Raw genomic sequence first — 18,179 nt, 5'->3', positions numbered from 1 at the left:
CTGAAATCTTGCTGTCATTCCTGGAGGTGGAGAAGAAGAAGTCTTTTGAGGACTTGGAACTTAAAACACTAGAACATACAAGTTAACACAACTCCTAACAAGTTTCTCAATCTAAACACTCTTCAAGACGGACAAGTCAAAACAAAAGAGGTTAATAAATTGCCGCTCACCTAGCTGTCTGTGGAAAACCAACATCTCTTTTAGGTAATCAAGCAAGGAGGAATTAGGAAAGAAGGGTGTGGGGTTTTTCCCTTGCCCTCCAGTGCCTTCCAAATTATAAACAAGTGGACAAGTTTGTCCAGAAAGCCATACTTGACCCACAATCTATGCAAGTCAGTATTGTTCACCATCATTGAAACTTAACGCTGATTCTGACAAAAAGAACAAAAGCAGAAATAGCTAGTTCCTTGTACACGTTGCCGAGAGACTTTGCACCAAATCATGATCAAGGGACAAGAACAAAGATACTGAGCACAGGATAACTACACAGAGCAAGCGATTCACATACAGTATCACTAGACAGTATCAAATCTGGGATTGGTTAACAGCTTTGAATATGTCTTCTGAATTTAAAAAAAATCATATTGAAGCAGATTCGGTCATCTTTCTGTTAGCTTTAGGAACAGACATATATTTGTAGCACCAAGTCATGACTAATAGCTTTTTGCAAAGAAAACCCAAGTTTATTTTGTAGTAGCAATAGTTTCTTTTTTATTTTTAATATACTTTAGGAAACAATATACAAAGCTGAGCTTTCCCACTGTTTTCAAACAGTGAGACACTCCAATTACACAAAGTCAGCGTTTTGTGATGGCTAAGAACAGCAGTCAGCACCAGACTTGAACAGTTAGCTACAACACAAACATCCTTCGAAATGAAATGTCATAATAGCAAGACAGATAAAACCAGGAGTTAACATATGACAACTGTTGGGGAGGCGTCAATGATCCTTGTTGAATTTCATTAAATATTTTATACACAATTTTCTGTTTACAATTTTTAAACAAAACCTCACTTGAGGAATTATTTTCAATTAAGTACAAAAAGTATTCAACAAGAATAGATCTGATAAAGTATCCCCAAAGAGTCCAAATTCTAATATGTATTGACCAAAGGAAATGAAAACCAGTGTTTCTTTGTTTCAAACATGTTTATTACAACAGATACAATTCACATCTGACTAGCTTTTTCTTCTTTCCCCTCCCACAACCATGTTGACATGTTCATTGGGCTGTTTCCATATAATTTGAGAAAGGGATGTACTTTCAGCACACATGCCCAGCAGTACTACCAGTCCATTCTTACAGGGTGCAAATGGAAATACATTTCAATAATTTATACAAACAAGTGGGTTATGCTCAATCACTGCAATTTTAAGCTACTGTACACAGGAATGAAAAGATTATAGAAAAGTGCCATAGCAACAGTGCTTTAGGAAAGGAGAAAATTAGAAGAACTTAAAAAAATGATAAAATCAGACCTAGAATTTCCAGGGGAAATGAACACAGAAAATGAAAAACACTGCTCTGTAAAACAGAAATGGAGAAGCACTGCTCTTGATTCGGTGCAAGTGTGGAAACAGTTGTTTCATGATATTTGTACATTACCCAGACTGTTTCAAACTGTTGCAGCCTTGAGACATAGATCGCCTGGCGCTTGCATTGAATTTTAGGAAATGCAAGATTTCTGAATGATAAATTAACTAAAAAAGAGCTAATTTTGCAGACAGGTTTACATGTAAAAGGCTAGGTATTTAGCCACCTCAGCATTGATTAGTTTTGGATGTCTAAGCTCTGATACACATGGCTTCCCATGGCTTCACTCTACAAAACATATTTACAACGTGAAGAATACATCTACAAGAAATCTACATTTCAAGGGTTTTACAAATCATCCTTGTATCCTTCCCCTGAATGACTCCCCTCCTGTCCCCTTTCCTGTGTCTTTTTTTGCCCAACTCAACGGTCCAAAGTCTACTCAAATGCAGCTCAAAAATGTTAAGACTGGGCAACCAGTTTACAGTTCCTGTACTCAAAACCCATGTGCAATTATTCACAACTTTTCACACCATGAAGGAATTCTGATTCTTTAGTTTTTCAAGTTCTTTAATTTGTTGTCTCAAAAATAGTATCCTACAAAAAAAAAAAAAAAAAAACAGTGATCAGAATTGGTGTATCAACTCTAGTCTTAAAACATTTTCAATACATGAGTACTTAGCATAATTTAACACAAACATATATAAGCTTAAATTAGTTAATCTACAACAGATAAAATTTTTATGCTAGAAAAGGGCAGTTTTGGGGCCTAAAAATGATTGACCTACCTTAATGGTACACATAATGGGCTAAATAATTGTTCAAGTTCCAGGAGCACCTTCAGTAGTTCAATGGCTGTGGAGGGAGGCATTATGCCTGCTTGAGTCAATAGCATCCTGTATGCTAGGCTGTAACAATTTCTAGCCCCTGGTTGTATACTAGGAAATGTGGTTCAGCAGTGCTTAACAGTATCAATGCTATAAACTAACACAGAGATGGACAAAGATTTAAGAAATCAGGAAGATATAAAAGGAATTAATTCCTACCTTTGCTCACGCAAAGTTGCTTGAATTTCACATACTCGAACTAAAGATCTTAAGTTTTTTAATTCCGTACAAATTTCTGACATGTGGACGCTTCCCATGTTATGAGCTTCCTCACGTAATCTAGATGCCTGTTAAAAATAAGTTTGAAAGCTTATTTGAAGGTTTTGCTGAAGAGAAGAACATGAACTGAGTCAAGTATTTTATGGGCTAGAGAAAACACATAGGATTCACTGCATGAACAATGTAGTGGTGGAATACTAGTTTGCTATGCTGTGTTGCAAGACTGTTGTGGGTCCTGCTGATCTTGATAATGGGGACCTACAGTAGCTTGTATCATTCTCCTCTCCTCCATTTTATCCTCACAACCATCCTGGGAGGTTGTCTAAACTGAGTGTGTGTGACTGGCCCAAAATCACACAGTGAGCTTAGTCCGAAACTCTAACCACTACATTGTTTTTTGTGGGGTATGGGTATGTTATGCAAGTCCTGATGAAGCAAGCTGCCCAGTGGCTGCTGGCAGGCCCAGCCCTAATGAGTCCTCCCCTCAAGGCCAAACTGTCCTGGAAAGACTTCCCTTGCCTTTTATTGAGAAAAACCAAGGCCTGAAGTACTGTTGGTGCTTCCCTAGCAATAGCCGCTGTGTCTGTTTCTTAAAACTATAGAAGCTCCTTTTATCATTTTGGGCATTTTAACCCCCCACATTACATTTTTTTTTTAAGATTTCAGGTTTTTCTGAAAGCCTGTGGCTTTTCTCATATTTGCACAAAGGTCTGTCTCGTCTGCCCATGACCCCAGTTTCCAGATTTAAGTATCCAGAGATGGGCTCTCACTGGGAATTAGATATATTGATTATTTCTGAATAGCTGAAAACACATTAAATTTTTAGTCCAGAAACTATGACTTTATTTTAGACTTCTTTCAGCTGCTCAGGGAAAAGTTACATATAGTCTGCCAGTTGCTACCATTAGATTTCACCCTGTCTTGCATTCAAGTCAAGCCATTTGTTTACGTTCTATTCTACATAACTGGTGAAGCAGAAATGATATTGAGGAACTGTAGGTTGAGACTAGGGGTTAGCTATCACAGCATGGATGGACTTAAGGAAAATTGGATTGTATAGTACTGGAATTCAGAAAAGTAAGTCTTGTTGATTCAAGATTTAGGAGCATAAGATTTTGCTACTCTATAGCTCTGTTAAAGTTAAACGGAAACATTTCAAGAACCATATAGATTTGCGTGAATTTTAAAAGAAAATTCCTTTGAATTTTGGGTATCTGAAAGATCAAAATAGTTGTGAACTTTCAGACTACTTAGAAGTTTGAAATAACTAAGAGATTAGGTGGTGCTTAAACCACAGAATATTGCAACTGACATTCACAATATTTCTCGGCAAGTTAATACATAGCCTGTTAATGCAAATTTCAGCTTAGCAGGAGGAAGATATCACTTGGATCATGTCCTAGGCTCATTTTCTATGATCTCTTTACTGCTATGGAAAGGACATACTTGTTCTAATTTCTGATACATGCTTTTAATTTTTTTTTTGCTACACTGAAGAACTGTATTATATATAATACAGTTCAGGGATTGATGTGTTTCTGTTTTCTGCCTGATTACATATTTGTGCTAACCTTATATATAGCACAAATATGTAATCAGGCAGAAAACAGAAACACATCAATCCCTGAACCCCACAAAACATATAAACTGAAGTAGCTAAGGCAGACTCCTAGACACTTAAAACAGTTCAATATTATGAACATCCATAGTCCAATAGTAATTTTGCTTATTGTTGAATGCCTTAGTTCTGTACTAATTAACAGTAAAATATTCTTCTTCAGAGCAGGTGTTACACTTTTAAAAAGTATATGACTATACCCTGTCTGAGTCTGTAATATGAGGGCCACATCATTTTCATGTAATGAGAAAGGTGGTATACAATTTTGAATGGAGAGCAAGACAATTGTTTCACAAGAGGCACTCACCTGCTTTTCTGCATGATCTGCAGGCCATCCTTGGACATGCTTTATAAGATTTTCATTGAAATGTGCCGCTAACGTGGGTGTTAATGAACATGTAGGCCGTGTTGATGCATTCTGTGGTGCTGTCGTGTTTGAAGCACTTGTATTGGAGGTATGATTTGGAGATGGACTTCTCTGACTACTGTAAGGGAAACAAATATTTGAAATAAAGCTGATTGGCTAGAGACTTGAACACCTCATAGAGTTGTCTGCCGGTGGGAATATGCCATTAAAGAAGTTGCATATCCATTAAATGTAAGATTATTTTGCAAACTATATATGACTAAACAAATCACCTATTGATATGAATGTATGCTTTCACTGCATCACATCTATGCTGTGGGAGCATATTAGTTTAAATTGTTTACATGCTTCCAAGATTTTGAAAAAAATCTGTTTGCATTATGCTGATAAAAGGTAGCAGTCGAAATTAACAGAGGGTATTATACTACATTCCAAGACTGAAGTGACCTGATTCAGGAGCAAGTGGCTGGAGCTTTAGTGGGAGAAACAACAGCCAACAGCCTAAACATGTATTTGATCAGGCTCGGCAGACTGCTTTTGGCTGTGGGAAAAATATGACCCCCTTAATTTAGGAGGTTCAACAGCAGGCAGCCCCAAACTGTACCAGAAATTTTATTACTGCCTTTCTTCTTATTAAAAACCAAATCCCAACACCACAAGTTAAAGAGTCCCATGAGCATGGGACTCTAATCTGGAGAGCCGGGTTTGATTCCCCACTCCTCCACTTGAAGCCAGCTGGGTGACCTTGGGCGAGTCAAAGTTCTCCGGAGCTCTCTCAGCCCCACCCACCTCACAGGGTGATTGTTGTGGGGTAATAATAACATACTTTGTAAACCGCTCTGAGTGGGCATTAAGTTGTCCTGAAGGGCGGTATATAAATCGAATGTTATTATTATGTTATTATTGTTGATTTCCTGTAACAATTCAACAGTGGCTTTCAGACCACTACACAGTTTTACATGAAGGGGCCTCAAATGCTCCTGCAAATTCAACTTTAAGAAACTCCAAAGAACATAGTGATTTACTCCATGAAACTCTGCATTTCTCAATTCTTTAGCCAGTATATAACTTGCATTAATTCCAAGCACAGACTATTAATCATCACAACACAGAACCAGACATCACGTGATTGAGTGATAGTAGAAAAAGAGACAAGATAGACAATCTAAAAATTCTAAGATACCAGAAGTGCTTCTTTTACAAGCCAGTGTTTATTGCCAACTACTTTACATGAAGTACAATGGGGCAATACATGTTATTACATTTTAATCCCACCCTTCGTCCAAGGATCTAGGGTGGCACACATGATCATCCTCTTCTCAATGTTATCCTCACAACAACCCTTTGGAGGTAGATTAGGCTGAAAGATGACTATTGGTTCAACATCTCACAACTGAATTTTATAATAAGCAGGTAATTGAACTTGATCCTCCTCACATCCAGTCCAACATTACACCATAATGGCTAAATCTAACACCAATAAAATGAATTTTTAGACAAACAAGTCTTCCAACCAGAATTTAGTATCATCCCAATTCTCGTAAGTGGCCACGCCAAGTATTCAATACTCTCCACTCAGACAGAATACACACACTGCACTTTTGAATTCTTCCATTTTATAAGGTTGTTGAATATCTGTACTAGTCCAGACTTATATAAACATTTTGTCAATGTAGAGGCATGTTTATACCAATCATAGGCAATAAAGAATGACCTCAATTCTCTGTCAAGTAATGTTTAAATTTTCATTGCATGTTTAGAATTCATATTGTATATATTTCCCACTTTTACCTGAGTATTCTGGATATACTTTCTTTCAGGGTACAATATCACTGTATGTTGTTATTTTTTAAAGTAATATTCCTTACATTATGTATCTGGAAACGACAGGACCACAACTGTATTTACACTGTCATACAGAATTCATAAAACAAAGATTCTTTTCACATTATTTCATGATGTTTGCCTTAAAGGAATAAAGTAGATGAGGTTTTTGCACTGAGTGGGAAGTTTCAAATAATGTTATTTTCCTAGATCTCCCATATATGAAACATTGTGGAATTTTAAATATTCAGTATTAAATAATGGAAGGATGAAGTTCAATATCTTCTATTCTCACATCAATTTATATGACTTGAGGATACCATAAAAAGTAGATGTGATTCTCAAACTGTGGGTAGGGTCTTAAAAATGGTTTTCAATTCTCTTGTGACGGTAGAAGGACAGCCAGGCAGAACTGGAGAAAAGGTGCTGGGAAACTCAATAGTAAATCTGGGTTTGTCCCTACAAAAAGTGCGAAGCAGCCACAAAATACAGCCTTGCTGCTTAACTTTGTATATTTATAAATACTAAGTATGAAAAAAAATAAACTTGTTCAGTGTTAAATGGCCCAATATCCCTGAAGGGTTTTTTTAGGATAGAGGAAAGAAGTATTTGCGTCGTTCTGCCAGTACCATTTCAAAGAATTTGAGAGCCACTGGAAGCTTTACACAATTCTTACCTAAATTTAATGTATTCTCAGCTTCTGAGAGTGACTGAACAATAATGCTATTTTAAGATGTCATGTATACTGAATGAAGAATATATATTGGCTTTCAAGGTAAGCAGGACTGAAAGAACTCTAGATGCTTAGCAGCCTGGACAGTTAAAATTCAATGCAAGGAACTGGCATTTTTTTCACAAAACTGTAAGCCTGATACCTAAACGTTTAGTTTCAGCATATCTGAAACGCTTACAGTCCTAAGCAAAACTCTTGCAATCCATGAACTACAAATTAACCAAAGATATACAACTGAAGTCTAAGCCAACAGTAACCTGACCTGGATGGTCCACGCTAGCCCAATTTCATAAGATTTCGGAAGCTAAGCAGGTTCAGTACTGGTTAATACTTGGATGGGACACCACCAAAAAAGGCTAGGGTCACTATGAAGAGGCAGGAATGGAAAACTACCTCTGCTAATTTCTTTCCTTGAAAACCCCAGCAGGGGTCTCCATAAGTCAGCTGTGACTTGACATCACTTTACACACACACGTGAAAAGAATTACTGAAAAGTCTGCAAACAATCCCCAGCCTTTAATTCTATATGCTGTGCTGTACAGGAGAGTTGTACTTTGGTATACTACATCACATTAAAGGTTCAAGTCCATGTATTATACTGACTGAACACTACCCTGACCATACATAACATATACTGCTCTTAAATTATAGTTATCTACAGTACCTCAGAATATAACTGTCTGTGCTGATGTCCTGTAGTTCATAAGATAGAAATTAGATCCAGCAGCTCCTGTCCAGTAAGTCTCCTTTCATTTACAAAGATTTCTTCCACTGATACTAGAGGAAGGGAGTCATTGGATCTAATCCAGAGTTTATCGAATGCTACCTTTTACAGTAGTTATCCTGCTCTGTGCCCTGTGAGGCCAGAAGTGGACAAGCTATTTAAGCTAAGGAGCTAAACCTATGCTTCAGTCTCTGGCAAGAACTAGATAAATTATTTGGGCAAAGCCACAATACTACAATGAACAAGGTTTCCGGATTGTCTGATATGCGCTGCAAATCTGTACAGGAAAAACAACTCTGATACAGCGGCAAGAGGGTTCACTGAATGAGCTGGAAAACATACCTATACCATTCTGAACTAGAGGGAGTGGAGAAGACAGGTTGTAGAGCCAGAGCCAAGGACAGATTTAAAAACTTAATCCACTCCACCCCACGATTGCTGTAACGGTCAGCTCCCTCAAATTAACAAAGTTTACATTCAATTCTCTACATATTAAATTGCAGCACTGCACTTTAATCTCTATGACAGTTTGACAAAATTAATTCCTAGCTGTGTTCCATACACGTTTAAAAGGCAATAATCTGTAGTAAAGCACTAATGCAAACCCCTAATGGCTCGAATAGTTCAAAAAATGTGTATGACACACACTCAAATATTATATAGCTTGGGATCTGTTCAGTGCAATGTTTTGAATATGTGAGCAGATATTTCAGAGCCACTGGATTTAATTTTCTTTCTATAAATGAATCAAACCCCTTCTCAAGAGATGCCAGGATTGAGTGTATGACCAGATTCCCTATTCTTTTTAAACAGGGATCTGAACACGTCTTAAGCAACATTATTTTTAGGGAGAATTGCAAAGATCCATGGCCACTAGAGGGGGTGATGTCAATGAGGATCTCCACATGCCATATGAATTATCATTATCTGATGTTGCAAAAGTGGGAATCTTGGCAAATTTAAAACGCATGACTTCCCCAAGGTTCAGGAAACCTTAAGGAGGTCATGGAAGCACACATGCCAGTGTTTCTATATTGCATAATCACACAAGAACTCTATGATGGTACTAAGTTTGCTAAGTGTACTAGGAGTTCCTTGGCTCACACGTTTAAACTCTAAATTGCTCCTGTAGCACTTAGAAAAAGTTCTAAGTGCCACAGCAGCTCTTTAGAGATCTTAGCCTACAGAGAACATACAGCACTTTATCTGCCATAGGAACTCCTCAGATTGCACAACTGCGACCTGAGGAGCTCAGTTAGTGCTTGCATTCAGAAAAAGTTTCCATGGAAAGGTAAAAAGGGGAGAGAAGATCTGTTTCTGGTGATCTGCTCACTGTTGTGAACTTTGACAGACAATCTTTGGATCAAATCCCAGTAGTGGAGAAGAAACACGCCCTAAGGTGATAAAGCTGCATGAATCAACACATCATTAATTATTCCCACCATGACAACATCTCCTTAACCAAGCGAGACTGACTAACAGAATGCAGGAGTAGGAACAGGTTTCTCCTTAGATGTTGTAGAATGAGTGCTGAACTGATTACTGATTCAAAGTCTGCACTGCTACAGAAGCAGCCAGTCCTCCACAAGGAGCAAGGCCGCAAAAATCTAAACAGATAGAATATAGGAGTTAATATTAAGCCTGTGTATTAACTGACAGTGAACTCCTAAGCAGAGTTACTCCATTCTAAGGCCATTGAAATCAGTGGGTTTAGACTGGAGAAACTCTGCTTAGGAGTTCACCGTGAGTTTCATAGATCAGAAGTGAACTGGGTACACAAGGCCTTTGTAACAGATGAATATGATATCCTTCATAATTAGTTGCCAATCACTGTGTTAATACATATGTTCTTCTTTTGCTGCCATTAAGTTCTATCCAACTCTACAACAGCTGTAATAATTTCAGAAGATAAGGGTTTTTTTTTTGCTCCAGGTATTTATTCAGCAATACAAACACACACAAAAACAATTTTATCTGAAGAAAGCAGAGAGATAACTGCCTAACCAGGCTAATATTTCATATGCAATTTTTATTTTAGCATGATCACTGTCTCAGCTATTACTTTTCACATCAAGCAAGCCTTTTAAAGACATGATGCATTCCACTTAACAAAATGTTATTCAAAGTTTAAGACATGGGCAACTTACAGAACAACTTAAGAGATCAATTTCAACGTTTCAACAGAATAAAGCTTTTCCATTTGTGACTGTGTGAGCAAATCCATACTAGTGATATCATATGAAGCTACAGGGCTTAATAACTATGTTCAAATGTATGAAGAGCTGTTTTTACATTAGTTTTTATATTACATAGCACTAAGTATATTTCTAAATGTCACAGACATCCAAAAATATTTAGGACGCATGGTAACATTGCTTTTAACAAAGGTTCACTTGATACGGAAATGTTGCCCATTTTCTACCTTCTTGTGGCAATCAACATGTACTAAACATTTATCTTTACATTATACACCATCTTTTCTATGGATTTATTAACATTAAGAGCTTGCACAGGTTTTATAGCTAATATAAAAAGCCCCAGGATCTCAAATCCTATCTGGACTCTGGTAACCAGCACTTTGGACGAAGTCTGCTCTGTTCTTCATGTATAATTTAAGGCAACAAAATTCCAGAATGGACAGATGTCAGCTCACTAAAGACAAACATAAATATGAGTTTGACATTACAATATCACTCACGAGTGCTAACCACCACGTCTAAAGTCATCCTGCAACTGCACTTAAGCGTGTTCCCCTAGTTCTAATGCAAGAATGCTGGACTGAATATTTGACTGGGCATTTTGACAGTTCAATCCTTTGCACAGTTATACTGACTTCAATGGGCTCGGAGGGATATAATGGTGCTTACGATTGTACGGAAAGAAACTTAAAGTGATGTTTCACATGTACCTTGAACGCTGAAGACTTCGTGGAGAAGCAGGTTCATGACCTTGTTTGTCAGCAATTACTGGCTGCTGAGATGCTGACTGTGAAACTGGTCCTTGCTTAACACCTGGAGTAGTAACCTGCAAATTCAGAGCTTGATAAGATTTTTGTGTTATTAAACATAATGACATTCATTATCAATCAGGAGTAGATCTACTTCTAGTATTCTGTGTCTATTTTGGTTCTTGAGACTTATTGAACCTGCATCCACCTTACTAGTTCTCCTACTGGAGCTGACTGCTATGAAATTTAATTTTTGCCTTAAATTACTTTTCATTTTTTGCTATTTAAAGTTTAAATTTTGTAAAAAAAATCATGTTCTTTGAATGTTTGAGCTGCTTTTAGAATATTGTAAGGAGTATACAAAAAATTTATATTGTAAGCTGCCTAGAGTACCAGCAAGGTAGAAAGATGGCTAATGAACATTCCAAATAAACAAAGTTTACTATATAATTACTATTACAGGCATTAGCCAGTATGTGAAGCAATATAAAAACTAAATGTTATACCTTCCTCAGTTAAAGATGACTTAAAATTCAAACAGATTTAGTAATCTTCAGATAAAGTGAGATGCGATACTCAATACGAACGTAAAAGGCAAAGGTAGTCAGTCCCCTGTGCAAGCACTGAGTCATTATTGACCCATGAGGGGACATCGCATCACAATGTTTTCTTGGCAGACTTTTGCTACGGGGTGGTTTGTCATTGCCTTCCCCAGTCATCTACACTTTACCCTCAGGAAACTGGGTACTCATTTTACTGACCTCGGAAGGATGGAAGGCTGAGTCAACCTTGAACCGGCTACCTGAACCTGACTTCCTCCAGGATTGAACTCAGGTCATCATGAGCTGAGCTTGGGTTGCAGTACTGCAGCTTACTACTCTGTGCCACGGGGCTCTGATGAATACAGTACAAATGTAAACTGATATAAATTGGGGGGGGGGGATTTCCCAACTTCTCATATGAACCAATGTAATCTCAAGTTACTGTGACTTCCCATAAATTCGATGCTGTGGTTATGGCAGATACTAGAAACACCAGTGTGTGTAAAACTGTCTCTGGCAGGAGAGTATCTTAATGTCTTTAAATTAATGTATGGTACCCCTTAAGTCTGCAACAAACATTGTGTGTACAATTCTGGTAACTCTCATCTCCAAAAGTATACTGGAACAGGTAAAGAAAAAAGCAACCAAAACTGATCAAGGACTACAGCATCTTTTCTAGAAGGTAGCAAAAACAATTCGTTTTTTCCCATTTAGAAATACTACTAAAAAGGGAAAGGTGTTTATAAAATCAAGAATGATGTGGATAAAAGCATATTTTCCGTTTTGCAATATGAGACTGCAGGATCACCCATGAAAATGGTTAACAGCTGATCTGTGACAGGCAGGAGACTTCTTCACAATTAAAAAGGAATTCCCTGTCAATGTGGTTGACAGCTTAATAATAAAAGGAGATTAGGCACATTAACGTAGGTTAAGCACAACCATTAACTATGATAACTATAAGGTATATTCATGCAGAGTAGAATGTACTGGAGATGGGGAGACAACAGGGCAAGTCCTTCATGCCCTGGAATGGAGAATCCCAGATTGAAGGCACGAGAGTTAATAAATTAACCATGCTCCACCAAACTGGGACTCTAAATCTGGATTAAACCTCATTTAGAAAGGAGGGGGGGTGGACTAAGTTGATCTGTATGCTTACATTTGTATCTCACCAGAGTTGGTTTCTAATTAGGATTGTCTGAAGGAGGGTAACTGTATAAGCACAACAATCAGCCACAATCATGCGGGATTATAGATTGAGTAGCAGAAGAACTATAAAGAGCATTTAATACAACAGTAGTACAATACAAAGATTCCTGATATATATTCTATATATATAGCTATATAAGAAGCTATAAAAATAATCTGAGTGGCGGGTCCACACATGGGCAGTCCCAATGTGGGACTGAATGGAAAAATGATGATGAACTATAAACTGCTAACCCCCAAACTTTGTCCAGGAGTGATTGATTTTCCCAAGGACTCCTAGAGAGTATGGATTCAAATCTGGATACAAAAAGATTGGAACTTGGACTTCACTCACTTTCAATGACTTTCACAGAAGTCACTACAGCATCTTTACTCTACTAAGCACTAAAGTACAAATGTAGGAACTCTGGAGAAACAGCTGTTTAAAGGTTATGCTTTAGCTCTTTTGTTTGAGTCAAGGAATCAATCACTTTTGTTTGGAAATATGAGAATTCTGGATGCCTATATCTGCTTCAGAAACATTTACCCAGAAGTATAGTTTTATTCCACAAATCATTAAAATGTTACCTTTGGCTGTGAGGATACAGGAGGCGTACTCATCAAAGGCTTCAGAGGAACTGTGTTAGTCTGAGGCGTGCTTATCCTTGGAGATACATATGACCTTGGTGATGAGGCATCCGATGTTAAAGACATTGGGGACTGATTAGATGGCTGAGCTGTGAATAAGACCAGGACAGTTTTATTAAATCTGGCCAAATACAAGTAAAACCTTTTTTTTTAAAAAAAGCAATCTTAAGAAAGCAGCCCTGAATGACTAATAAGAAAGAAAAGAATCCTATGCCTGTGTAAAAAAAGTTAAAGAGACACTATGCAGATATGGTGGCTCATGGAAGCTCGTTTCCACGAACTGGTCTACTGGTTCGTTTGGATCGTAAACAATGCCCTTTCCCTGCCGCTGAAAGGGGCATTTAAACCCACTGATCAGCTGCTCAGAGCAGCAGGGAAATAGCCATTTAACCCAGGGGGTGGGGCTTGGCTGGCCAGCCAGGATCTCCCTGCCAGCCAGCCAAGCCCTGTTCTTTAAATGGGCATTTCCCCGCCGCTCCAAGCTGGCCAGCCAATCTCCGCTGTTTAACTGATCAGCTGCTTGTTGGGGATCTCCCCAACAAACAGCTGATCGGTGGGTTTAGATCGGCGGGTTTAAATGGCCCTTTCCCTGCTGCTGCCGCGCGGCCAGAAAGGGGCATTTAAACCCCACGAACCAGTTCGTGAACTTGCCCCTGGTTCGTGGAGTTTGTAGTTTGTAAAACTGCCACGAACCGCCTGGTTCGGTTTTTTTGTGGTTCGTGCCCATGTTTAATTCCTATTAGCATTATTGTAAGTTGGATATCCATGAGGAGTAGGAAGAGGAGAAAGTATAACTGATGGGGAACTATATCTACCACCCCATACACAAACAATTCAGTAGTACAAAACTGCTTCCTGTTCACCCAGTCCAGGCCTGCATAACTCCACTGCAGTAGCAAAATAGTTCTATAGGAAGAAGTTGCTCATCTACACCAAAGCCTAAATGGTACAGTGCAGAGGGAGTATTTTTCCTTTTCCCTCCATATCAAAAACGTAGAATTGCCTACTGGAAATACACCCCCTCCCTTAAATTTCACCATCACCATTCTAGTATACTGGTATTATGGATCTTCTCTGCATCTAGTTTCTATATACTCTCTCTTTTATTTATATATATATATATATATATATATTTAAAAAACAAAGTGATAGTATAGAGGGGATACAGAAAGGAAAAAAGGGATTGTATAACAATTATATAGATCAGAAATAATTATCTATAACAGAGTATATAAGACAGAAAATATTTCTCCCCAACATCCCCTTCATTATACCTTTTAAAACACTGTCTATAAAATACTTATTTGTATTGAGGTACATTTATATTCAACATTTTAAGGTTTCAAATTTCATAACTAATCTGTTTTACAGTGACATTATTGGTTTCATCATTACTGTATTTTCACCACTTCTACATACCTGCCATAAACGTTGCTATTTGTTAAAAGTTAACAAACTTTTAGCAGATATTTTGATAGGTAATATCAAAAAACAAAAGGAAAATCTATTATATACCTCATAATAAGAGAATAAAAGATAGGTTTCTATATATTCTCATAGGATTGAGGATTCCAATTTACATATTTCTCTCGGTTTCTGCCCCCCTTCATTTTGCTACAATACTCAATTAGTAACCCCTCCTAGAGTAAGGTAACGGTAAAGGTAGTCCCCTGTGCAAGCACCGAGTCATTACTGACCCATGGGGGGACATCACATCACGACGTTTTCTTAGCAGACTTTTTATGGGGTGGTTCGCCATTGCCTTCCCCGGCAATCTACACTTTACCCCCAGGAAACTGGGTACTCATTTTACCAACCTTGGAAGGATGGAAGGCTGAATCAACCTTGAGACAGTTATTTGAACCTGGCTTCTGCCAGGATCGAAATCAGGTCATGAGCAGAGCTGGGACTGCAGTACAGCAGCTTACCACTCTGCGCCATGGAGTTCTTACCAACATATATTTTTACACACATACAACAGACACTTGTAAAATACCTTGTGTAGAAAGTTGTGCTGCTTGAGAAATCAAGGAAGTTATATTAAAAGCAGATGGTCCAGCAGTGAGAATTTTATGGAGTATAGATTGAAGAGAGGCCTGTGTCACAGCAGCTGTAAGAACTAAACACAAATCAGTATGATTAGTCTTGTTTTCTGAACTGAAGCAAGAGTTTCATAACTTTCTTTTTCAAAAGACAGCCAATGCTATAAAGCATAACTAGTCTCAGCAGGCCAGTGAGAGGAGCCTTTCTGTCTCCATTCTCCTGCCTAGAGCTAGAGTTGTATATAAGATACTGAACATAATATTTTTAAAGAGTGTCCTCAACTTAACACACTGATAATGAAAGGTGACCACAACTGAAGTGACATAGCAAGGTATCAATGAGGTTCTTAAGAACACTTGCTATTTCCAGTCTTGGTATCTGGTCCACTTACATTATGTTTACAGTGAAGCATGCACAGTTGTCCCAAGAGACACAATCCAAATCAGAAAACTCTCATGGGCGAGAGAACGTGAAAAGGCAACTGGGTTGTACCCAATTAGTGTGGCAGTTCTGAAAATTCTGCCTACTGCCAATTTAGATGGAATCTAGCATCAGCTTTAGTTAACAGTACATAACCTTCCATGAGCCTGAACTGTCTTAGCATTGTTTGCTGAGAAAGAGGATTGTTCTAAGAAAACTGTATTACATCCAATCACTATTTCTGCTTGCATATCAATACCACCCTCATTCTAACCGTGGGCTAATATGACAATAGTAAGCATTATTCAACACATTCTTTAGGAAGTACGTAGCTCTCTGCGTTACTTCTTATTAAAATGAAGAGTTAAGAAGAGGCAGCATGGGCAGAAGAAACCACTTAGAGACAAGAGGAGAAAAGAAGAAAAAAGGCAAGAAATTATGGAAAAGATAAAGGCCAAGGAGTTACAATTAAAGAAAAGACCAGGGAAGAAGAAGCTGTATCAAGAAATAAAATTTTTGCAAGAACAGCTGAGAGTAATGAATAATAAAGAATTAGAGTGGGAACTGAAAAAATTGAATCAAACGTCATTTGAAGGTGCGAATAAACCTGGGAAATATTTAGCGTGGCAGCTGAAAAAGGGAGAAAAAAGTAATAACCAAGATTCAAGAAGATGGCAAGACGTTAACAGATCAATTGGCTATTAGTAGAGCTTTTTAAAAGTATTATGCAAAACTATATCAAAGAAAAGAAGTGAATCTGGACACTATTGATCAATATCTGAACAAGATCAATTTACCAATATTATCAGGAAAATGGAAGGAAAAGCTGAATGCAGAAATAACAGAGATGGAAATAAAAGAGGCTATTCGGATGACTAAGTTAGGGAAGGCACCAGGCCCAGATGAAATTACGGCTAGGTTCTACAAATTATTGGAAAATGAACTGGTACCTTTCTTGAAAGTAGTAATGAATGAAATTTTAAAAGGACAAAAGATACCAGAGTCTTGGAATGAGGCCAACATATCACTGATACCAAAAGAAAATCAAGATTTAAGCAATGTCAAGAACTATTGTCCTATTTCATTGTTAAATAATGATTACAAAATTTTTGCAAAAATTTTGGCGGAGAGATTAAAGGATTGGTTAGTCGAGTTTATTGCAGAAGAGCAGGCAGGGTTCCTTCCAAATAGGCAAATTAGAGACAATTTGAGAACTGTAGTAAATGCTATAGAATATTACGATAAACATTGTGAAAAGGAAGTTGGTTTCTTCTTTGTGGATGCAGAAAAAGCTTTTGATAATTTGAACTGGAATTTTATGTTTGCCACAATGGAGAGGCTGCAAATGGGAAAAGATTTTATTCAAGCAGTAAAAGCAATATACAGAGACCAATGTGCAGCAATTGTAGTAAATGACGACTTAACAAAAAAATTGGAAATAAGAAAGGGTACAAGACAGGGGTGCCCATTATCTCCATTGTTGTTCATTTTGATTTTGGAACTGCTATTGATTCAAATACGAGAAGATGATACTATAAGAGGCATAAAGATTAAAGAATTTACCTACAAAGTTAGAGCTTTTGCGGATGATGTGATGGTTATAGTGGAAGACCCAATACAAAACATGCCGAAGTTGCTTGATAAGATAAAAGAGTTCGGAGATCTGGCTGGATTTTATGTTAATAAGAAGAAATCAAAGATACTATGCAAGAATATGACTAAACAAAAGCAACAAGAGTTAATGGAACGTATTGATTGTGAAGTAACACATAAAGTTAAATATTTTGGAATTGAGATAACTGCGAAAAACATTGATTTATTTAAGAACAACTATGAAAAGCTATGGCAACAGATTGATAGAGACTTGATTAAATGGAATAAATTAAATCTGTCATGGCTGGGAAGAATAGCGGCAGTTAAGATTAATGTGTTACCACGGATTATGTTCCTATTACAAACAATTCCAATTATTAGAGATATCAAACAATTTGAAAAATGGCAGAGGAAGATCTCTGACTTTGTGTGGGCAGGCAAGAAACCTCGAGTAAAAATGAAAATTCTGTGTGACGCTAAAGAAAGAGGTGGACTGCAGTTGCCGAATATTAGATTATATCATGAAGCAATATGTTTGGTTAGGCTAAAAGAGTGGATGTCACTGAAAGACCGCAAACTCTTAACATTGGAAGGTTATAAGAAGTTGTTTGGATGGCATGCCTATTTGTGGCAGGATAAAATAAAAGCTGACTCTATGTTTTTGCACCATTATATTAGAAGGAGCCTCTTCACAGTCTGGAAAAAATATAAAAAATATCTGGGTGAAGGTAACCCCTCTTGGGTGGTACCGTTTGAAGTGATCGATCCGAGAGCTATCTATAATGAAGAACAATGTCTACCATATAAAGAAATATTGATTATGGAACAAAAAATGATAAGAATCAAAACGGAGGAAGAGTTATCCTCCTGTTATGGATGGTTCCAATA

The 18,179-nt window shown here is 37.5% G+C and overlaps 1 protein-coding gene across 2 annotated transcripts in view; it reads right to left on the bottom strand.

The window, feature by feature from the left end:
- Positions 1–696: 696 nt before the first annotated feature.
- The window catches only part of WAC (WW domain containing adaptor with coiled-coil), a 59,882-nt gene continuing 42,399 nt past the window's right edge, over positions 697–18,179 (bottom strand). Inside the window, exons 9-14 of one of the 2 annotated variants that reach the window (XM_054991109.1) lie at positions 15,232–15,354; positions 13,176–13,324; positions 10,816–10,931; positions 4,567–4,741; positions 2,582–2,709; positions 697–2,132 (exon numbers count right to left, since the gene is read on the bottom strand). In XM_054991109.1, coding sequence (XP_054847084.1) covers positions 2,063–2,132; positions 2,582–2,709; positions 4,567–4,741; positions 10,816–10,931; positions 13,176–13,324; positions 15,232–15,354 — 761 coding nt within the window. In that variant the 3' untranslated portion in view covers positions 697–2,062. Of the gene's footprint in view, positions 2,133–2,581; positions 2,710–4,566; positions 4,745–10,815; positions 10,932–13,175; positions 13,325–15,231; positions 15,355–18,179 lie in introns of both variants that reach the window. The other variant, XM_054991108.1, reaches the window with a different exon arrangement.

The sequence above is a fragment of the Eublepharis macularius genome, chromosome 11 (assembly GCF_028583425.1).
Source record: "Eublepharis macularius isolate TG4126 chromosome 11, MPM_Emac_v1.0, whole genome shotgun sequence".
NCBI lineage: Eukaryota > Metazoa > Chordata > Lepidosauria > Squamata > Eublepharidae > Eublepharis > Eublepharis macularius.
Note: the sequence above shows the minus strand (reverse complement) of the source record. Positions and strands in the feature narration are given on the sequence as shown.